The 24,724-nt window shown below is 46.2% G+C and overlaps 1 protein-coding gene across 2 annotated transcripts in view; it reads right to left on the reverse strand.

Moving 5' to 3' along the window:
* Positions 1-12,078: 12,078 nt before the first annotated feature.
* swap70b (switching B cell complex subunit SWAP70b) overlaps positions 12,079-24,724 on the reverse strand; it is a 70,413-nt gene continuing 57,767 nt past the window's right edge. For both annotated transcript variants that reach the window (XM_030367175.1, XM_030367174.1), the window contains one exon: positions 12,079-14,289. In XM_030367175.1, the coding sequence (XP_030223035.1) occupies positions 14,180-14,289 (110 nt within the window). In that variant the 3' untranslated portion in view covers positions 12,079-14,179. The remainder of the gene's footprint in view (positions 14,290-24,724) is intronic.

Below are 24,724 nucleotides of genomic sequence, written 5' to 3' on the forward strand. Positions count from 1 at the left end.
TTTCGCACTGGGGATTATAACTGGTTTGTAAGCAGAGTGATTAGAGGCTGGCGAGGAAGACAAACTTGAGAGCGATGATGTAGAACCATTACTATTATCTTCTTCATCAGGTGTGGGAAGGGAGGCTGGACTCGAAGAATCCTGCCTGGGTGAACCAGACGGCAGGGGAGCCCGTTGCACTGGACGGCTTCTGTGGGTATTCTTCGCTGATGATCCTTCTTTTCTTTTGGCTTGAAAAACGATTGCTTTGTCGGATGACTTCCTTAGCTTAAACTCCGCTCCTTCAGCGTCTTTGTCCTCGGAGAAACTAAGCACAGCGCTTGCTTCTGTTTCTGCTCAGTAGAATGTCTGCTGTCAAGAGCATCTTCTCCTTCGCTCTGATCCGACTTTGGTGGCGTCGTTTCTCGCTTTGAACTGCACGATATACCGCGGCCTTGTGAACTTTGAGACGGCTCGATGGTCACTATTGGTAGTGCTAACCCTTTGGCCAGACACGATCTCCTGCCAATTTGTTGCCCAAAATGATATGCACTCCCAGTACAGGCAACGCAGGGCACACGCCGACAACAACATTCCCCTTCACCAGATCAGAACTTAGTTCTATATATTGTGGAGGGGAAAAGACATAGTCTGCATTCCCATGCCTCGTGCTCGACTGCCCTGAGAATGGCAAAACGGACTCAACAACAAAAGTTTCAGTAGCACCAGTATCCCGCAAAATCTTTACCGGCCTCTTCTCTGAACTACCTACAAGTGAAACAAATCCGTCCATAATAAACGGTCCGTAGCCTTCACCTACGTGCCCGATGGCGGATTCAGAAAAACACTGACCTTCCCCAGGAAGATCCAACACCCCACAGCCTGAACCCCCTTTCGAGGCATTACCCTCCGTAGGGTCTTTGTTCACCTGCTCAACGTTGGGTGTGGGGTTTGACTGCCGAACATTCGCCACGCATCCAACCCCATTAGCGGAGGATGGCCCGCTGAAATTTGACTTGGTTGGAAGTCTATTCCGTAGTGACGGACAGTACCTCTTCCAATGACCACTTTCACCACAATAATGGCACCTTTCATTGTCGGCCTTATTCCTATATGAGGAATCCTGTCTAAACACAACCTGACCACTATCTTTCCCATGGTACCGAGTGGTCCGACGCTCATCCCGATCGTGAATGACAGGTCTATGAGTTAAAGCATACTCGTCCGAGAGTACGGCAGCCTCCGCGGCCGTCTTAACCTTGTGCTCATTTATAAAAGGCAGCCAGATGCTCTGGTACAATGTTTTTAAACTGCTCCAATACCACCAAATCACTCAGTTGTTCCAAGGTTACTACATTGACTGCGGAACACCATCGGTTAAAATAACCAACAAGGTCTCTGGCCACCTCAGAGTATGTTTGCCGGTCACCTTTTCTCCAATTTCTAAAATGCTGTCTGTAAAACTCTGGCACTTGTTCGTAAGCCCGCAATACTGCTGCCTTTACCGACTTGTAACACCTACGCTCAACCACTGACAACGCCACATATGCGTCTTGGGCGCTCCCCTCGAGAACTGCTTGTAGAAGCAAAGTGCACTCCGCATCATCCCACTCCCTCTGATCGGCAATCCCCTCAAAGAGGGAGAAGAAAATGTCTGGGTCTCGGTCATTAAATCTTAGTAAAAACCTAATCATATTAGAGAGGTTTCCCTCTGCGCCCGATCTTGACTCCCCAGCTTCAGTACCCCGCATTTTCCCCTCTGCAATTAATCTAAACTTCTCTCTCTGAAGTTCAGACTCGGTTCTCAGTCTCTCGATGTCCGTGTCTCGTTTCAGCTTCTCGATTTCCAAAGCAACCTCACGGTCAAGACGCCTCCGCTCTAAATCAGCTTCACGGTCACGGTCTAGATGCCTCTGCTCCGCCTCGAAACGCCTGAGCGACATTTTTTGTTCGAAACTCAAATCCTTGTCCCCAGAACGCGAATCTTCATCCGAGTCGTTTGGTGTAGAGGGCTTAGTCTGAGTTCTTATAATAGACTTCTCTACCAAAGCCGATCTTATCAATTCCTGTAGTTCCTCTTTTCCTAAATCCTTCCGCAGACCCTCCAATCCATAATGCTCAGCCACCTCCCACAATTGTCGCTTGGTACACTTATAAACTTTAGCCTCCGATGGGGCCTCAACAAAAGCTTCCATGTCCCTTTTAAGCAATGCTTGTCAAATGCTTACCAAATAAATGCTTATGTTGCTCTAAACCGGATGAAAGAACAAGGCTACAGCGCACCGAACAGCCAACCAATTGAACACAGGTGTAACAAATTTCCCACCAGACCGGAGCAGCCCCGCATCTAACTGTAGAACACAGCCCTACGTACTTCTAAGCTAGTCTTCGGTGTGCCCATAGCAATTTGGTTACAAGCAACCCCAGCGCGTCCGACACACCAAAAATAACAAACTAAAACAACAAAGGCAAAACAATAAACAGCGGTAAGCGCTCTACTCCTAACGCGAGGACTATCAGTTGCTCCAGAAGATCTAATCTACCAGCCTTCCATGGTAACCGCCACACCTGCACCCAATTGAAGCTACACCTAGCCTCCTAATTGGCTCTACTCCTCCCCAGCAAATCAAACAAAGCAATCCATATCAACCAAATAACCAATTAATCCAAAATCTCAATTTATCATTTAACCAACTCAACTAATTTAGCGCGGGTCTCCCCCAATTCCATTTAATGCCACTGCCCAGGCAATTCCTACCCGTCAGTACAAACAAAAAGCCAATTTGACAAAAATTGCCAATCCAAAACAAGTGGAGGAAAATTCTCTTAACCTTACCCACTTCCAGAAACAGATCCCGGACGACCCCATTATGTGACATGCTGGCTCCATGCATGCACATAAACCGGGGAGACCACGCTATTTTCACAATAATAGGTAATTTATTATCTAATAAACATAACAATAAGGAGTGTGGTGCAAGTCAGTATAAACGTAAGTAACCAAAAATGTAATGTAAATATCAGTCCATGTGAATACAAAGGAAGACAAAGGAAAGGCAATGCTGGGAGGAGGGAGAAGCCACGTCTGCTGTCTGGGCAGGCTCTTTATACTGCCACGGTCCATCCCACACCTGCCGACAATCTCCTAATCAGGAGGGAGAGGAACACAGGCATACACAGCAGGGGCGGGGTCAAAGACCCAACTGGGTCGTCACAGTGTACAATTCAGAAGCAACTAGCAAGTTTATTTTATTTTTTCAAAAAGAATAATTTGCGTTAATTGCACGTTAAAAAAATTAACGCTGTTAAAATTGGTTTGCGTTAACGCCGTTAATAACGCGTTTAACTGACAGCTCTAATATATATATATATATATATATATATTTATATATATATACGTGTGTGTATATACATGCATACATGCACATATACATATACATACATATGCATTCATACTCATATACACATACATATACAAACATACACACATATATACATGCATACATAAACACACACACATGCATATGCAAACACGTACACATACACATTCATCAGGCCCTGTTGTACAGCCTAATGGCTGCCAGCAAAAAGGAGCACTTGAAGCGCTCCGTCTTGCACCTTGGGGGAATTTAATCTTTGGCTAAAGGTGCTCCTAATCTGCCACAGCTCAACATAGAGGGAATGGGAGGGGATACCTTAAATGGACTTGAATTTCTCCAACACTACCTCTAGACTGTCGAGTTCTAGTCCCACAACAGAGCTGGCCTTCCTCACCAGCTTGTTGAGTCTGCTGGACTCCCCAGCCTTGATGCCTCCTCCCCAGCACGCCCCAGCAAAGAACAGCGTGCTGGCTACCATAGACATCTAGCCTGCCTCACACGTCAAAGGACCTGAGCATCCTGAGTAAGAAGAGTCTGCTCTGACTCTTACGGGAAGAGGGCCTCTGTGTTGTCTTTCCAGTCCAGTTCATTGTTTATGTGTACTCCGAGGACCCTGCACGAGTCCACTTGCTCTATTTCAACTCCCTTAATGGCAATGGGGATTGGCTGCTTCCTGCTCCGGCAGAAGTCCACCACCAGCTCCTTGGTCTTGCCGATGGTGAGCTCGAGGTGGTTCTCCTCGGACCATCTGACAAAGCCCTCCACCACACATCTGTACTCATCCTCCCCGTCCATCTGACAAAGCCCTCCACCACACATCTGTACTCGACCTCCCCGTCCATCTGACAAAGTCCTCCACCACACATCTGTACTCGTCCTCCCTGTCCTCACGGATGCATGCCAGCATGGAGGAGTCCTCTGAGAGAAGCTGGAAGATAAGGTGAAAGGTAGGGTGAGGGTTAGTGTTAGGACCGGCATGCAGATTTTTCATAATGCTTTACCCAAATACACAAAATACGCAGTTTAGTATAGCTTTAAATAACTGCCGTGACTGCTGTGCTGCCTATCCCCAGACATCTCAAGTCCCATTCAAGTTATTTCAGAGTAAAATGAATCCAAGTGAGACAGACCTAACATATATATATATATATATATATATATATATATATATATATATATATATATATATATATATATATATATATATATCCACAGTATATATATATATATATATATATATATATCCACAGTATATATATATATATGACTGGGGATAGGATAGGTTAATTCACAGGTGGTAAACAATCTATGTTTTAAAACCGTTTATTCTCTTGCCAGAAGGACTATCTAGGAGGACTAAGCTACTTTATTTTGAGATGCCCCTGGAATCCCCATGTTTGTTTCGAGAGTAAAGCAAGCAAGCAAAAAAAAAAAAAAAAAAAACCAAGTTGATCTTTTTTCTTTTCTCTTTTTTACCCAAAAATTTGATTATGGGCTAATTAAAAAAGATCCGGGGCTCTAGCCCTGAATAAAACAGCCTAGTGACGCCACTGGGACCGGCTATGTAGCTATAAAGGGTTAGGGTTAGGACCCACTATGTAGCTATAAAGTGCTCATTCTTAAGATAACAAAACAGAATTCTTATTTAAGGCGATTACACACTGATGAATATTATATTCAATTTCAGCCAAGCCTGCACAGCTAAATGCAACCAAATTGTACGCACTGTAGATTTAAAAACAAAGCCTTTGTGGGTTTTGCACAATGGTAACATATTTATTATCTAAAAAAATTCTGCCGGCAACACAATTAACTTGTTGCCTATAGCAACAGAATATTCAAATGTTTATGGTTTACAAAGAAGCTGCCTGTCCTATTTTAACCTGTTCAGTACAAGGCAACTCACTCTGTTCCTCTGTAAACAATGGAAAGTCACCGCCACTGCGCGGCTGTGAGTGGAAAAACCCCAGGCTGACTGTTGGCCCCCTCCAGGGGGACCTCTGGAAGGCTGAGCACTGGCCCCTCCAGGGGGACCTCTGGAAGGCTGAGCGCTGCCCCCTCCAGGGGGACCTCTGGAAGGCTGAGCACCGGCTCCCTCCAGGGGGACCTCTGGAAGGCTGAGCACCGGCCCCCTCCAGGGGGACCTCTGGAAGGCTGAGCACCGGCCCCCTCCAGGGGGACCACTGGAAGGCTGAGCACCGGCCCCCTCCAGGGGGACCACTGGAAGGCTGAGCGCTGCCCACTCCAGGGGGACCACTGGAAGGCTGAGCACTGGCCCCCTCCAGGGGGACCACTGGAAGGCTGAGCACTGGCCCCCTCCAGGGGGACCACTGGAAGGCTGAGCGTTGGACCTCTGCTACAGGTTGGCCCCTCCCGGGGTTCCCAGTGGTTTGTCCCGCTGCCTCCAAGGATGGAGGCTCTGAACCGCGGTACGTTGTGCATGTGTCGAGTTGTTTGCATTATGTGTGTGTGTGTGTGTGTGTGGGGGGGGGGTGTGTGTGTGTGTTTGATGAACCACCCAAAGGGACCGACAGAATATATTAGGGATCGAAAAACACTTACTATAATATTATAGTAACATTATAAGTGGCCATGTGACTCAATTTTCTAAAGTAAAAATTTTTTAATAATAATTTGCTGCTTTACTTTTAGGGCCTAGCTCACGTTAAATGTTAAATGTTAAATAAATCAAATGTACCAAAAGCTATTGCACAGGATTGTATTAATATTCTGCAACAAACTAAAGTAAGACGGTGTGTTTATGACCTCAGGGTAAGTAATTCTGCATGTTGTCCAAATTCGCTGAAAGTAAAACCGTACATGATTAATTCATGTGTCAGATCTGGGTTGAATAAATACGTGACAGTGCATTTGAGTATGGTTTTAAATTGCATCAAATCATGGACTGTGTTAATTTCTTCAGTAGCTTTCTGTTAGGTATTTGACAGCTAGAAGAGAAATATTACTTGCCAGTAATGTTTGCATGTTATTTATTTTGAATGTGATTAATTGTCTTAGTTTGTTATTTACAGTTTGGAGAATGGCAAATTCATCCCAGTAACACTGGCAAAACGTATGTTAAGCAGTCAAACAAACATGATTTCCATCCACCCCCTCCAATCGCGATGGATAAACTATATCTTATCGTAATCTGTTTAAATATTTCTTTATTCAAAACTTTTTATTTCCCCCTGATATTTGGCCTCTCCTTATTCTACAATTTTACCATAGAAACGCTATTTCTGTTTCTCGCCAGTGTTAAAATAAGCAAGAGGGTTGAATTGCTCTTGCTAAAGCAAATAGCATTAAGGATGAAGAATAGAGATGGCCAGTAAATATCAGAGTCCACCCAGACAAGGGTGATGGCCAGAGTAGACGTACCACCTGTGTGCTGCAGGTAGGGACATCCTAGTAGGCCGTACCACCTGTGTGCTGCAGGTAGGGACATCCTAGCAGACCGTACCACCTGTGTGCTGCAGGTAGGGACATCCTACAGAGTAGACCGTACCACCTGTATGCTGTAGGTAGGGACATCCCACAGAGTAGACCGTACCACCTGTGTGCTGCAGGTAGGGACGTCCTACAGAGTAGACCGTACCACCAGTATGCTGCAGGTAGGGACATCCTAGTAGACCGTACCACCTGTGTGCTGCAGGTAGGGACATCCTACAGAGTAGACCGTACCACCTGTATGCTGCAGGTATGATCTTAGACTCACTTCAAATCCAGGTTTATTGGACATATTCAACTCATTTACATTTGCATTTAGGGCATTTAGAAGACGCTTTTATCCAATTCGCATTAAACATTAAAAAGATTGATTATTAATCCATTTGACGTATATTCTAGGTTGGTGAAAAAGGTTACCACAATACATGACAAATATGATTGCCTCCCTTCATGGCCTCGGGAGGTCTGAGTCCCAGCTGAAGGCATTGGGTTAGATCCCCACTGGTGTCTGAGCCCCAGGCATTGGGTTAGAAACCCACTGGTGTCTTGAGTCCCAGCTGAAGGCATTGGGTTAGATCACTGATGTCCAAAACATACAGGCGTCCCAGCACGTTGCCCAGACCTGCTGCTGGAAGTCTGCTAAATGAAAAGGGAATTGACATTGTTATTACAACAGAAGCGTTAATTCAAAGCAACTTGCATTAAAGTTTGGCCACCATTACAACAATACAAGTGCATTACAATTCAGGAGTACAAGTAGGGCCAGATGCAGTAGTCCCTGCCAGGTGTGTCAGGGCAGGGACGTACTGAGGACTGCAGTAAGATCCACCGCAGGGTTCCGTCCCTAGTACTTTCATCATTGGTGTAACAAACGCAGGTACTTGTGTGTACTGACATCTCAAAAGTAGAAAAAAACAAAGAGTATATTTTGTGCATCTGGATGGGGGAGGTCCTGTGATTTATATGAATTAATCCATGAAACACAAACTCATGGTAAAAAACTCAGTCCATCTCATCTTCACCGCGGAAACGATCCATCACACAACATCACCGATGATAATGTTCAGTTCCACAATAATTGACCCAGAATCTTTTCATTATTTTGTATTTCATTTTTTGGTCAGACATAAATTAAATATGACATCTCTAAACATGTATGAGATATTCCAAAATATTTGACTTAAATCCAGCAACAGCATATGGGAGCATCCATCATGCCAAGACTGAAATGGCTCAGAGAGAACCGCGTTTCAGCCTCACCTCTAACTTTGTGTTTGTTAATAATGGAGAAGCTGATCCATCTCTTCTGAGCCCCAGGTTATATTGTCCGAGGACCAATCACGACTCCATGATGGAGAAGGCACTCAGTGCTGGTCCAAGAACCTTTAGTTTGTTCAACAACAATCTCCGACCTGCCGCATGTACCTACAGGAGATGCCACCCGACCAAGGCGGCCACAGGGTGGTTAGTTCAGAACACTTCCCCGTAGGCTGAACAAATGACCCCCACATGGGGCCCATAAAGACCTCAGGCTGCTCGCATGGCAACGAAGGACAGGTCTTCATGTTGCAATCTGAAAACAAGCGGCCTCAGCGTCGGTCTTCATCACCACCTGCTCCTCGTGCAGGCTGCTGGGGGCCCCATTCACTTACACTCAGGTTTATAAATAGCCCCTTTTGGCTGGACTCCATGTTCTATAGTGCACTGAAAACATGTGTGATATTTCAGAGTGGAGCCCCCCCCTCACCCAGAGGGCTGTTGACCTCCCCTGGAATCTGTTTGTAACGGCCTACTTTAATGTTCCCCCCCCCCCCCAAAAGAAGAATCCAACTTGCTTTGGCAGCCAGGAATGTACCAATAATACTTCCTCCTCACCGAATTAATCTTGTGAAGTTATACTTCAGCTTGAATTCTCACGAATGCAGGTTATTTGTTCTTCGTGAGAATCGTGACACATAATACATCATACTGTGTCAACAACTGACATTCAACATTTTTGATAGTTTGGTCAGTGGAAAAATGTTGATTGACACAAAATATTCTTCCCCATTAGTGACATCTGCCATGTTTAAACATAATTCACAAAAATGGAAAAGCAACGAAGTGAACATGGATTCCCATCTGTCATAGAGGTCAAGGTTGGATGTGTTGTCTGCATCAACTCTGGTCCCAGCGCATCCCTTCAATGGAACAAAGAAAGATTTGTTTAGTAAGTTCTCTACCCTAGAAGGTACAGAGAGCTAAGTGGTTGTTCTAAGCTTGGACTTCCTGTAGACATGATGCCTAACCCTTAATAACATGTGAAACATTTGACTTTATGTCACTTTGAATAAAATCTTTTGAATGACAATAATGAAAATAATGAGATAACAAATGAATCTGCAGTGGTACAGAGGACATGTATTAACCTGTGAACACGTTCCAATCAAACTGTTTTCAGTGAAGTTAATTCAGATTTATATATTTTCACTTGATACTACCTGGGTCATGACCCACTAGAGGTGGAGGGAGGGGTTTCTACCTGGGTCATGCCCCATTAGACAGGCCTTGAGGAGTATCGCTGTTGGATCCACGCTGAGATGGTTCCGCCGTGGCCCGCTGACTCCGGTACTGAGCGGATCGATCTGCTCTGCCTAATTAACCGATAAACACCGCTGGCAGCGGGCCAATCACAAACTCAGAACACTTAAGATGAAGTCAGGCTCAGGGGAAGCGGGATAACCTAATGCTGGCAGACGTGTGCTCACTGTCCATGGGGGTTGGATTTTCTTTCCTCCAGAAACACTTGTGTTTCATATTTGCGCCTTGCCACACATTCCTTTGTGTTTGCGGGGGAGTGAGCGGATCAGAGGCCCCTTGTCACGTACACCATTCCACAGAGAGAATGCAAGCACATTCTAGACTCTCCCTGGACACGCTCCGCCATAGCCCCGCTTTCTTCTTGCTACACTTGAAGTTTGTGTGTCTATACGCGTGCAGGACAATGCGTGCATCTTTACGAACGCAATTGGTCACTCGTCTGTGTCACACCTGTGCGACTGTAAAACCAAACCTGATTGATGAAATGCATGAGAGTGGCCCGCGTCTCAACTTTATCTCATCTCTTCGTTTTAAGACTATTTATATCTGAGGAGCTTTTGGAACTAATCAGGCTGTGCTCCCCTCCCGTGGCCCCGGGCTGCCTGTGGCGCGCTGTATGCTTCCACGCGCTGATTAGAGACAGATCTTTCCGTCCTGTATTCTGCCTCACCACGGCACCTTTGAACCTCACAGGCTATCTAGAAGCCTTCACCGCTTGTTGTGAGTCCGTTTTGTAAACGTAGTCGTTCAAAACGACTACGTTTAACAGCCAGGGCAGGCTAATGACACACCTGAATGATGGCTGACTGCGTCGCCGGCAGGTATGTGGTAGGAGGGGGAAGACGACTTGGAGTGATACTCTACACAGCATGGTGCACAGCGCCGTTAGTTTGACTTTTGTTGTTTTATGAGGCGGAGAGGAACATGTGTTGCCGTGGTCCATCCCCGCGCCTCCTTGGGGACGATCCTCAGTAACACTGAACGTTGCAGCGAGAGGCTATTTTGGTAACTTTCATTATTGAGGTCGCTGCAGCTAGACCGAGCCGGAAGCACCTCTGGGCTCATCAGTAGGGGAGGTGGGGGTAGGGGCCTGTTCTTTACCGAACTCTGTTCTTTACGGAACGCTGTTCTTTACGGAACGCTGTTCTTTACCGAACTCTGTTCTTTACGGAACGCTGTTCTTTACCCAACGCTGTTCTTTACCGAACTCTGTTCCTTACAATAGGAACTATTCCTCGCCGTTTACAAACATACTGTAAATACCCCGCATTCCTGAACACTTCAGAATTCGTACATATATATAACTTCATATTAGTATATGTATTAGTATTAGTCCTAAACATAGATATACTTATACTGTATATCTATCTATATATAGTATCTATTTTTGGATTCCTCGGCCGTTGTCAAACACATTGTATTTGAGATTTGCACATACTTAGAGGGTGAATCAAGTGGTAAGAGGGGAGTGTGTGTGTGTGTGTGTGTGTGTGTGTGTGTGTGTGTGTGTGTGTGTGTGTGTGTGTGTGTGTGTGTGTGTGTGTTCGGGGGTTCAATAGGACCACGACCCAATCGACCCCTTTATTTCCCAACCGCTCCTCGGCTCGCTGGCCCCCTGCGATGGATTCCAGATCGAGATTTTAATGCATTTCTGCTTCGCATCACCACGATGGAATGCGCCACGCGTGCCACAAGCCTCGCAACCCGGGGCTGATGAGTGCGAGGAGGTTTAAACGAGACGAGCGAGATGATGGGATGCAGACGCTGCTGGGGGTCCCGGCGGAGAACGGGAGGGAGAGGGGAAAAAACGGAGGGCGGGGAGTAGAGGCTCGCCTTTTACGACAGGGCATAGCGTTGCGTAAAGCGGAGTTACCGCAGAGGCGCGGAGGTACGGCGCACGCATCTGGACAACAGATTGAGTGGGACGCGATCAGTGGGGGTTTGTTTGGTCTTTCCCGTTGTTCTCTCTTGTCTCTTCAACCTGAAAGAGCAGCGCACGAGATTAGGTGGAGGAGACCTTGAGGAAAGTGAGAAGATCGGAGAGGGTGGATAACCATGGATCTACAAGGAGGACCTTCTCCATCCAAGGAGGCATCTGGAGTGGTCGAGGTTTGAAGAACGCCACAAAAAGTCACTTTTAAAAGCAGGATTTACAGAACAGTCTGATCAGTTTGAAGATACCCCAAAATACAGACAAAGCAAACAATCTGAAAAAAAAGTACATTATCTGAGAAACGAAATATATCACTTTATGAGAAAGGTCTTCCGCCAACCTGTTCGGACTAACCCTTCTCAGCAGTCGGAGAACATTCAGGGAATAATCAATCAATAATCGTTGACGTCATCTGGCTACCCCAGCAGGCTTTGAATTTAATGAAGTACCCTATATATATATATACACACACACATATAAAAATATTTAGATGCTAGTCTTACAGATCAACGTGGGCGCTAGGCATGTATTTTCTTATGACGTAGGCCTTAAACCTTAGCTAAGGTTTTCAAATGGATTGTATAGACTCAACAAGGACGGAAATGTCACCTATCCTATAATGTAAAAAAAATCTTATTTAGGAAAACGAGAGGGTCTACTCGAGACACGATGTCATGAAGACCCCGACTAGTAGAGATGTGACATAGTGGGAAACAGCGCCACCTGGCGCCAAAACAAAGGTCATCTGCGATGGAAAAGAAATCCAGAATAAATGTATTTATTGCCGACTTCAGTGTTTACTTATATTGGCCCTACATACAATCCAAATTAGCAATGCAACATTCAACGTAACTACACATGATAACAGTATCAAAAATGTGAAAACATAACATTAAAAATAATCAGCAGTTAGCAAGAAAGACTACATTGTGTGAGCCGTCTGTTAACTGTTTAAATAAAGGAAAACATTACAAGCCCTGGATTAAAGAAAAATCGTCCAGGGAGAAGAAAGATCAATTGTTGATGGGTTTCAAACACATGTTTCATCCTCAGGGAAGTGTGTTTTGAATTACAGGTGCGTTAATATGTCAAACATTCGTTTTTCAACCATATTTTTTAATTATGTCTGCTTCCACTCAACACACACAAACACACACGCACACACACACACACACATAAACTGTAACAGGTGTCCATTTCAAAAGCCTCCCTTTGTGACATCAAAACGACAGAGGGTCCCTCCCTGGGAGAAGGGTCTGGGTGCGTGCTGGGAGAAGGTTTATAACGACACCTGAGGTTACAATGACTCTCTTTTAATCTATGAACACAAGTCCCCTCCTTCTTAAAGCTGTTAAAGAACTCTTCTTAAAGCTGTTAAAGTAAAGTAAGCTAAAACATAAACAAGAATTGTTCCCGACTGATCAGGTCCTCACACCTCTCTCATCATACTCTCCACTAAACTTCAGCTGACGGAATGGCGCTGCTCTGCTGGCGACACGACAATCCTCCGTATTGAGGATTGAAGAGATGTGTAATGCAAGAAAAATTTCTGCGTAAACAGACATTAAAGTTTATCTAATCTTATCTAATCTAACCACTTTTTTTTTATGTTACTGATACTGTAACTCAACCAATCAGAGAGACCATCTCTCAGTCAGAGACCAACCCATCAGAGAGACCATCTCTCAGTCAGAGACCAAACCACCAGAGAGACCATCTCTTAATCAGAGAGACAAAACCACCAGAGAGACAATCTCTTAGTCAGAGACCAAACCACCAGAGAGACAATCTCTCAGTCAGAGACCAACCATAAGAGAGATCATCTCTCAGTCAGAGACCAACCCATCAGAGAGACCATCTCTTAATCAGAGAGACCAAACCACCAGAGAGATAATCTCTCAGTCAGAGAGACCAACCCATCATAGAGAACATCTCTTAATTAGAGAGACCAAACATTCAGAGAGACCATCTCTCTCCCAACTAAGCTACAAGTAAAGTAATGTTGGTTTTAAACAACAACGAAGAGTATGTAGTGCGTGAGTACTCGTGTCTCTTCAGCGCTCCGCCAAGACAGCCGTAATCAGAACCCCTGCCTTCCCAGATGACCCAGGGCAGAACGCTGGTGTCTAGTGGGACTCTCACTGGGCCCGCTGATTCCACTCAGGGCAGGGCAGTTGAAACCAATCAGAAACATGTATTAATAACCTGCATTTTGCGCTCTCATCATGATATCTAAGGTTTTATTCGAAAATGTCCATGTTTTAGATTAGTCATAAAGGACTGCACTTCACAGACAAATGGACAGACTGAATGAACATGTTCTATTGAGTCACTTATCAGATGCTCCTACCAAACGTGACTGTAGGGGTACTCTATTCTCTCTGAGAGATGATAACAATGTCACCAGCAGAACTCAGACAGCTCGGTGCAATGAAAGCCGTGACGATCGTGCGACCAAATCACGCACACAAATGAGTTCCAGGTCGGGGATTGCTCAACAAATACCGTGAATTCTTTGGGCCAATGCTGAATCAACCAAACTTGAATCTGATCAATACCAAAACTGATCAAAGCCAAAAGGCTTTCCATGAAAGATTTAGCTTCTGTCATTTTTTACTTTGTCTTTTGATTACCCAACAATATGACTGATATAGCATAAAAAATTGATCTATTAATGATATTAAACATGGAAATGTTTTTGTTAGTTATTAAATACTGAGCCCTTGTATCTCTCTACGCTAACCGTTCTTCAAGTACTGCTGTGGACCAGAGACTCCGACGGGGTGCAGAGCGGGGGGCCCGGTGGCTGGTCCTGGTCCCCCTGAGGCCCCCAGTGGAGGGCCGAGGCCTCCTGCCTCTACTGGGCCGGCCTCTTCCTGTCCTGCCACTCCTTCTCCCGCACGCTCAGCTCCACCTCGGAGAAGGCCGCCGGGCCCCAGTTGGTGATCCTCTGGGGCCCCTTGTTGCCTGGCGACAAAACCACAAAAACATTTCATCAGCTGATATCTAGGGACCCTGGTCCTCCCACCCTCCCCTCCTCCCTCCCTCCCCACCTCAAACCCTCCCCTCCTCCCACCCTCACCTCCTCCCCTCCTCAAACCCTCCCTCCCTCCCCTCCTCAAACCCTTCCTCCCTCCCCTCCTCCCTCCCTCCCCTCCTCCCACCCTCCCCTCCTCCAACCCTCCCTCCCTCCCCTCCTCAAACCCTCCCTCCCTCCCCAAACCCTCCCCTCCTCCCACCCTCCCTCCCTCCCCTCCTCAAACCCTCCGCTCCCTCCCCAAACCCTCCCCTCCTCCCACCCTCCAACCCTCCCCTCCTCCCACCCTCCCTCCCTCCGCTCCTCAAACCCGCCCCTCCTCCCTCCCTCCCCTCCTCAAACCCTCCCTCCCCTCCTTAAACCCTCCCCTCCTCCCTCCCTCCCTCCCCTCCTCAAACCCTCCCCTCCTCCCTCCCCTCCTCAAACCCTCCCCTCCTCCCTCCCCTCCTCCAACCCTCCCTCCCTCCCCTCCTCAAACCCTCCCCTCCTCCCTCCCCTCCCTCCCCTCCTCCCTCCCTCCCTCCCCTCCTCCAACCCTCCCCTCCTCCAACCCTCCCCTCCTCCCTCCCCTCCTCCAACCCTCCCTCCTCCCACCCTCCCCTCCTCCAACCCTCCCTCCCTCCGCTCCTCCAACCCTCCCCTCCCCAAACCTTCCCCTCCTCCCTCCCTCCCCTCCCTTCCTCCCTCCCTCCCCTCCTCCAACCCTCCCCTCCTCCCTCCCTCCCTCCGCTCCTCCAACCCTCCCCTCCTCCCTCCCTCCCCTCCTCCAACCGTCCCCTCCCCAAACCCTCCCCTCCTCCCACCCTCCCTCCCTCCCTCCCTCCCCTCCTCCAACCCTCCCCTCCCCAAACCCTCCTCTCCTTCCCTCCTCCCACCCTTCCCTCCTCCCACCCTCCCCTCCTCAAACCCTCCCACCCTCTCACCCTCCAACCCTCCAACCCTCCAACCCACAGTTCCTTTACCGATGGGTTTCGTCGTTGTCGGACGTCAATATTCAGCGTAATCAAACAAGATCTCCTCAGAGACGGACCACTGTATGATTTCAAAGATGTATTTATTTGTTGGTACATTATAATATTCTATATTATAGAATATAAGGCTATAGTATGGAAGTAAATCTGATTTTGAAAATAAAAAGCCATTGAACATTAAGCACTGAATATTAATGCATGAGATAACAGATCTGGATTTTCTGCCTCTGAATTTAACTCTTTATATTTTTAAACAAATAATTTTCACCTATATTTTTCAATGTTAAAAAAATATCAATAATTAATCAATTATTCAACGTAAATATTTTCAACGTCCCAAATTCAACATGCCAAAGTCATCCGCAAATTGCTATGCATGAAATTCAGCATTAACATCGGGTCCCAAGGAAGAGCAATCGATCCTAGATGCTAGATCGCGGAGAGGAGAGGAGAGCGAGCGACATTCTGGAGTAACCCCTGACTGCAGCTCGCAGATCGAGGAGGAGCTAAATGTGGGCGGGCTTAAACGTTTAACTCCGCCCACATTTAAGGAAAATTCCGCGCAGTATCATACGTTCTCCCGCTTTCGAGCGGAGGAGCTAAATGTGGGCGGGCTTAAACGTTTAAGCCAGCCCACATTTAAGGAAAATTCCGCGCAGTATCATGGACCAGACGGAAATACGTTCTCCCACTTCTGTCTTTGGTTTATTTGACTTAGCTAATATAATTGTGTACGAGTGTACGAAATAATATGTGTCTATACTAAAAAAGACATTTGAAATGACAAGTTAAAAGTAGGAATGTCTAAGTCTATCAAATGCATGAACCCTTTTCCATATTACCGGTAAGTCATTGTACTGTGCTGTGCTGGGCTGTATTGATGGTTGAGAATGTGCTGCCGGATCTCCGCCACCAGATGGCGCCCGAGAGGATAAAACCATGGGTTAAACGTTTAGACCCGCCCACATTTAGCTCCTCCGCTCGAAAGCGGGAGAACGTATGATACTGCGCGGAATTTTCCTTGGAGTTCTGCGCTTGGAGTTCTGCGACCCACCAAAAAGTATGACCCCAGAGGGCGCTGTTTCACATTTTCTGCAACATGCACGAGTTTGAAGCGTAGACAGGCATGAAGTCGTTCACATGCGGAAACATGCACGAGCTTGAAACGTAACGTTTGTATCGTCACCGATCACTCGATTGGGGGTATTCGTTTTGTCACACCGGGCGCACGTTAAAGGCCCACTATGCAACTTTTTTAGCCAAAATTACATTAAGTATGCAGGTTGAGAGTTATGCTGATGGTTCTGCATCCATTTCTGGGTTGATTGGTGGGTGTGTCATTTACCCATGTCGCCTCTCCAGTGAAAAAGCGCATATGCAACTTGATCTGTTCGGACCGACACAATCCGGATGTGACGCAGCGGAAGTATCCTCGAAAATGTAGTCAGATTGTAGTTTCGAAAATGCTTTACGGCACAGACACACACCCAAACATGGCACCGGCTAGATATAAACAGCCGGTTGCGAGGCAATTGTTGTCCGAGGTAGGAAACCCAAACGCCGCCGTGTTTGGGTGCATGATAGAGTTTAGATCGGGTTAGATTAAATAATGTCGGATATAAATAACGATCTCATCTCATCGTCATCCGTTTATCCGGGGTCGGGTCGCGGGGGGAGCAGCTCAAGCAGGGGGCTCCAGACTTCCCTTTCCCGGGCCACATTGACCAGCTCTGACGGGGGGATCCCGAGGCGTTCCCAGGCCAGTGTTGAGATATAATCTCTCCACCTAGTCCTGGGTCTTCCCCGAGGTCTCCTCCCCAATGGACGTGCCTGAAACACCTCCAAAGGGAGGCGCCCAGTAGGCATCCTTGCCAGATGCCCGAACCACCTCAGCTGACTCCTTTCTAAGTAAAGGAGCAGCGGCTCTAATCCGAGTTCCTCACGGATTACTGAGCTTCTCACCCTATCCCGAGACGCCAGCCACCCTTCTGAGAAAACTCATCTCGGCCGCTTTTACCCGCGATCTCGTCCTTTCGGTCATCACCCAACCCTCATGACCATAGGTGAGGATAGGAACGAAGATCGACCGGTAGATCGAGAGCTTTGCCTTGCGGCTCAGCTCTCTTTTCGTAACAACGGTGCGGTAAAGCGAACGCAATACCGCCCCCGCTGCTCTGATTCTCCGGCCAATCTCACGCTCCATAGTACCCTCACTCGCGAACAAGACCCCGAGGTACTTGAACTCCTTCACTTGGGCTAAGGACTCATAAATAACGATAATCGGGTTAAATAACTTCACATGGTGTGTCTGGTGTGTTTCCAGCATTCGTAGTGTTGATCAGCAGAGAAATAGTCCGCCAAGACGTTGAGGTTGCTTAGCAGCCAGAGACTCTGTCCATGCAAGTGAACGGAGCGTTCACTCTTCGTCATAACTATCAAACCAAACATCCTTCACATTCACCGAGCGAACATTCTGAAAGTAAAATGCACATTTCTCGCTAAAAATGTTTCCATAAACGCATTTAATGGCGTAACTATGTTACTATTTCCACCCAGAAAAAAGAAAGATGTCGGCCGTATGCTTCTGTGCAAGGGTCACTACTATGGTCACTACAGTAACGAATTGCTTTACGGCACAGACCCACAAACACGAAACCGGCTCGATATAAACACAAGTATCTAATGGATTGTTATATTCATCATAGATCAGCCGACTAAAAAGAGACAGAGAAACCCAATGTCGGAGGAACAGAAGAAGAGAAAAGGGAGACAGACCGACAGAGAGGCCAGACACGAGTAAACGTTGGGCAAGCTTTTCAGGAATCGCGTGAACTGAAAGAAAAAGAAGACTGCAAATCAGACGCCGACTCGGCCGTGTTGCTTTTGAAATTGAAAGTACCCTTGGGTGAACTTTGTCTGCGTAATATTCTTGATTCTGATAGTCTCTGTACACATGTGTTTGCTCAACCATTTTTTTGAGCCCTGTAAAAATTGTTTTCTCGACCGTTTTGTTGTGAGCCCTGTTTGTTTCTAGCTTGCTTGGTTGCAACCATATAAACACCTTTGTTTCCATGGGTGTTTTGCTGTTCGTCTGTCTCGTCCCCCAGATACAGACTGAATCCCCGAATCCAGGTTCTTGTTTATTTCTATTATTATGTTGGCCAAACCTCTTACACTGATTGTTCTGTTCAACCTAAGATAAAATAATTATAACCTAGGGTATAAATTCTCCCCGTCAACTATAAAAAATGATGGATTTATGTTTATTGCAATGCAAATACACCATTTTAAAAATGTATAACCTTGCCTACACTTTATGAACATCTATTTCGGACATGGCTCCGCGCATTCGCCGGCTTCTTTGAAAACAAATGCACATGGCTCGCGTAGAAGAGCATGGGGAAGGGACGTCAACGAGTTGTTACGACAGTGTTGTGAAATATCTACTACGAAGCTTTAGGGGGCGCTGTGTAGAGAAATGTGCGTGCCAAAACCAAGAAAACAGCGAAGACATGCCCGAAGTTGCATAGTGGGCCTTTAAAGGTTGGGTAGGTGATTTGCGAAACGCCAGCAGATTTTGAAAATACACAACTCAAATGGTCCTACCCCCTCTCCTTCAACGCTGACTCTGACTCCACCCATTCCAAGTACCTGGACGCGCAATCATGCACGAGCGCGAACAGAGATGCGCGAGAGCGAGCCAGGGCCCCGTTTCCCGAAAGCGTCGTTAGCCTAAGTGGATCGTGAAGTGCGTCGAAAGGGCATCGTAGAGTTTTCACCGCGTTTCCCGAAAGCATCGTTGGTCACGAACGTCTTGAAAACGCTCGTAGCTAACGAGTACTCCAGGGGTGCTCGTAGGTACTCGTAGGACGCTAAGAGCATCGTCAGCTATAGCCTCAGTGGCGTCACCATCGGACATTCCGTATATTGGATGCGTTTTATTAAAACGCATTGCGCCTTTATGTTCTTAGTTTGGTAATTAATAAAGATTATTAATTAATTTATTAATAAAGATGTTAAAATGGCCAAAATAAAACGGGACAGTCCAGAAAATGTTTGCGCAGGCAGGGCACTCAAAATGTGTGAGAGAAAGTGGGGGGATTTGTGCAGACTGACATAGGCTACTCATAAAACGTAGCATAAAATAATGTAAAAAAAAAAATTCAATTAAACAAATTCAAAAAAATAAAAAATAACGAAATTAAAGAAATTAAAAAAAATAAAGAAATAAAAAAAATTATAAAAAACAAGCAAAGAAGCAGGCAAAAGGCTGGGATATGGTGGGGATTGGTCACGTTGACGGGAATGTTTAGTGACATGAGGGAGGGTGGAGGGGGTTAAAAAAAGTCTCAATCACTATTCAACGCGCATGAAAACCAGCCGCGTAGTTATGAGGGAGGCCGTCCTCACACCGATCTTCCTCATCGTCATCGTCCTCAACGTCCTCCGGTTCAAGCAATGCCACCCCAGCCTTAGCTGCAATGTTGTGCAACATAGCCGTCACACATATCACGGCGCATGACTTGGCCGGCGAAAACTGGAGCCCTCCGCCTGACTTGTGAAGGCATCTAAAGCGCAACTTCCACCTCCCGATCGTGCGCTCAACGATGCACCGGGCCAGACGGTGGGCTTCGTTGTATTCCTCATCATGGACGTCTCCCGGGTTATTCACAGGTGTGAAGAGGAATTATTTCAGGGGGGAAAATGCCGTGAAACGCACAGTGCATTCAGGATTAGGACTGATGTATGTCAGTTTAAGCCTAATCAATTGTGTTTTAATGTCTTTAGCATTCATATAATTGCAGTCTATTTTTTTTGTAGGCTGCTGTTGTCCTTGATGGGGATATATTTTAACCCTTTTTAACACAATTTTCCTGCGACATTCCTGCGTCTCCCCCTCCTACGGAGCCCATTTCAGCACCGTGTCAGTAGACAGTTACAATCCTACGACGTCGTGAGTGCAGCGAATGCGCGTTCACGTTAAGAGGAGTTTCGGGAAACGCTCCAAAGAAATTGACGATGGATCGCAAGATCCATCGGGAGAATGATCGTACGAGCGAAGATCCATCGTTATCGGGAAACGGGGCCCAGGCTAGCGTAGGTTTTCGTTTAACAACATGGCACTACATTCAGCTGTAAGTTGCACCCAGTACCGCGGGAAGTAGGAGTGCTGGGGGTGCTGCAAGACCCCTGTCCGAGGCCCTGTCTTATCACAGAAAACGATCATTTCTAAAAACTCCGGCCAAAGTGGAGATTTCTGAAAACGCCGGTTATGTGTTGTCGTGTCAACGAGGAGAAACGGGATTTTAGGTTCTGAAGCGTCACATTATGCACCAGGAAATGCTTAACGTCATGTGAGCGCCCGCTGTACCGTATTGGTCCGAATATAAACACAAACCCCATTGTAAGACGACCTATATTTGGAAAAAAGATTTGAAGACCAGATCCGTTTTTTATGAATAAATAAATTGTATTCATTGAAATAATATACGAAAATAAAAAGGCATCGAATAAAACACTGCATTGCCACTAAACAGTAGTGCAAATAGGCCGTAGCCTACTGATGTGTACACCAAAGACTATTCCTGACACTCCTCTGCCCCGCTGTGTTCGCTCTGGCTGTGGTCGCTCCGAACTGTTTCGGCCCGTGGCAAAGCGAGTCATCCTCGCTGCTGTCCAAGGCATTTTGAGACGCAGCATTTATTTAATGCTCATATGACCTAGTGCTGAAAAAAGGTTATATGAAAAAGTGTGAGGGTAGCGGTGGTGCGCTAAACTTGTTCTGTGAGCAGCTGGATGTGAACGATCGATTTTCAACTGTGCGCGCATGCATGCACTGGTGTAATTGAGCTGCGCTGCTATACATCTTTTTTTATCAATGTAACGAGTTGCGAGTCTAGTGCAGGCTGAGTTTTTTTTTTTCCCAGCACCCCCTGCTGAGAATACGTTCTCGCTGCTATGGTTGGACCAGATGTTATAAACATTAAACGGTCACATAAATCATTACTATTTTTAGAAAATGTATGTTTGTTTCATATAATTGTATTGGAAGTCCTGGTTTTCACTAGGGTTGCCGCGGTGTGGACATTTTCACACCGAGTAATACACTCGTCTCCACACCGGTATTACCGAGTATAAACGGTATAAACTTTGAAACTAGGTCAACCGCCACACAAGCATCGGTTTTTTAGGATTATTCTTGATTTCAGTTTTTCTCTTTCAGCGTTTTTATTATCAATTACTCTCTGAAAAAGAGTTTTCCTTCTCTTTGCTGGTGGTGGTGGTGGTGGTGGGGATGGTGGCGTCTTGTCTGCCATGGAAATTGTCTTCTACTGCTAGGTCCAAATGTGGAGTAACTAGTTCCAGTAGCTACCGCAGGATAACAACAAACAGGAGCTTGCTCTGGGTCACGAGCTCTGGGTCACGAGTACTGCACGAAGGGGTCGCGCGCGGGGCGCGGGGGAGGGGGAGTGCAGTACGACCGTTTGATTGACGTACTTACTGTCCAATGCAACTCGGTGGCAATGGAAATGATTGGCTGGAGTTTTTCGAGCCCTGCCCGTTCCACAGATGATTGACTTGTTTAATTTTCATGTCAGTACTTCTAACTCAGTGGCTGTAAGCGGGTTATGATAAGGATTTCAAGTAATTTTGCAAAAATGGCCAAAAAAGCAAATCACCTATACAACCTTTAAAGGTTGGGTAGGTGATTTGCGAAACGCCAGCAGATTTTGAAAATACACAACTCAAATGGTCCTACCCCCTCTCCTTCAACGCTGACTCTGACTCCACCCATTCCAAGTACCTGGACGCGCAATCATGCACGAGCGCGAACAGAGATGCGCGAGAGCGAGCCAGGCTAGCGTAGGTTTTCGTTTAACAACATGGCACTACATTCAGCTGTAAGTTGCACCCAGTACCGCGGGAAGTAGGAGTGCTGGGGGTGCTGCAAGACCCCTGTCCGAGGCCCTGTCTTATCACAGAAAACGATCATTTCTAAAAACTCCGGCCAAAGTGGAGATTTCTGAAAACGCCGGTTATGTGTTGTCGTGTCAACGAGGAGAAACGGGATTTTAGGTTCTGAAGCGTCACATTATGCACCAGGAAATGCTTAACGTCATGTGAGCGCCCGCTGTACCGTATTGGTCCGAATATAAACACAAACCCCATTGTAAGACGACCTATATTTGGAAAAAAGATTTGAAGACCAGATCCGTTTTTTATGAATAAATAAATTGTATTCATTGAAATAATATACGAAAATAAAAAGGCATCGAATAAAACACTGCATTGCCACTAAACAGTAGTGCAAATAGGCCGTAGCCTACTGATGTGTACACCAAAGACTATTCCTGACACTCCTCTGCCCCGCTGTGTTCGCTCTGGCTGTGGTCGCTCCGAACTGTTTCGGCCCGTGGCAAAGCGAGTCATCCTCGCTGCTGTCCAAGGCATTTTGAGACGCAGCATTTATTTAATGCTCATATGACCTAGTGCTGAAAAAAGGTTATATGAAAAAGTGTGAGGGTAGCGGTGGTGCGCTAAACTTGTTCTGTGAGCAGCTGGATGTGAACGATCGATTTTCAACTGTGCGCGCATGCATGCACTGGTGTAATTGAGCTGCGCTGCTATACATCTTTTTTTATCAATGTAACGAGTTGCGAGTCTAGTGCAGGCTGAGTTTTTTTTTTTCCCAGCACCCCCTGCTGAGAATACGTTCTCGCTGCTATGGTTGGACCAGATGTTATAAACATTAAACGGTCACATAAATCATTACTATTTTTAGAAAATGTATGTTTGTTTCATATAATTGTATTGGAAGTCCTGGTTTTCACTAGGGTTGCCGCGGTGTGGACATTTTCACACCGAGTAATACACTCGTCTCCACACCGGTATTACCGAGTATAAACGGTATAAACTTTGAAACTAGGTCAACCGCCACACAAGCATCGGTTTTTTAGGATTATTCTTGATTTCAGTTTTTCTCTTTCAGCGTTTTTATTATCAATTACTCTCTGAAAAAGAGTTTTCCTTCTCTTTGCTGGTGGTGGTGGTGGTGGTGGGGATGGTGGCGTCTTGTCTGCCATGGAAATTGTCTTCTACTGCTAGGTCCAAATGTGGAGTAACTAGTTCCAGTAGCTACCGCAGGATAACAACAAACAGGAGCTTGCTCTGGGTCACGAGCACTGCACGAAGGGGTCGCGCGCGGGGCGCGGGGGAGGGGGAGTGCAGTACGACCGTTTGATTGACGTACTTACTGTCCAATGCAACTCGGTGGCAATGGAAATGATTGGCTGGAGTTTTTCGAGCCCTGCCCGTTCCACAGATGATTGACTTGTTTAATTTTCATGTCAGTACTTCTAACTCAGTGGCTGTAAGCGGGTTATGATAAGGATTTCAAGTAATTTTGCAAAAATGGCCAAAAAAGCAAATCACCTATACAACCTTTAAGTGGCTGCAGCAAAACGGTTGATATGCCTGTGTGGTGGCATATCAACGAGAGCCCGAGAGCGCAACGAGCGTGCAGAGCCAAAAGTATTCCGCTCCGAGTTTCATGATAAGCAGGTTGCTGTCGGGCGCTTCTTCCCGAGGCACGCCGTGCTTCCACTGAATCTACAGGCTGATGCCGCCACAGTTGCCACTCAGTTTGCAATAATGTCGGCTCTGCTGCGCTCTGGTTCCACAGTGGGCAGCAGGCTTCAGATCACCCCAACATCACACCAAACGTAGGCAAAGGGACCTCGGATCGCCCAAAATTGGTGCCATAATAATTGGGCTCCTTAATCCACTACAATTACACCTTAAGCTGCATACAAATCCAGCCAAGTCACTGCAATCACACACACACTTCTCATACAGGCATTAGTTCATTGTTCATTTCATACTGCAGTAAAAAAAGAAGAAGTTTTCATTATAACAAAAACATAAATAAAACATAAGATCCCCCCCCCCTCTCCTTGTTATTACATTAGCTTAAGAAATACATTTGATTTAATTTGATTAGCATTTTACAGACCGATACAATGGATAAGGTGTTTAGTAAGGTCCACCACCGTTGTTTCTCTCCCCATTAAAAGCTACAGTCAGTGTTTAATGACTTTGATTTAGCCTATCTGAGAATGGGTGTCAGTTTTGTTTGAAATGTGCTGGGGACAGAGACGCATTGTCAGAAGTGCTGGGTACAATGAGGATGCACGCTTTTTTCTCTCTCTTTAGTGCAGGTAATGAAAGGTTCTGAAAGACAGCATACCCATGTTGCTAATTACTAAGAAATAAAATGTATACAAATCTGTCCGGCACATTTTATGAAGAAAACGTTTCGAAAAAGCATCGGACATATGTTCTGCTACATGTATCCAATGGTGACAACGTGACATGATAGGCTAATCTACCAACA

This window comes from Gadus morhua, chromosome 9 (assembly GCF_902167405.1).
Source record: "Gadus morhua chromosome 9, gadMor3.0, whole genome shotgun sequence".
In the NCBI taxonomy this organism is placed as follows: domain Eukaryota; kingdom Metazoa; phylum Chordata; class Actinopteri; order Gadiformes; family Gadidae; genus Gadus; species Gadus morhua.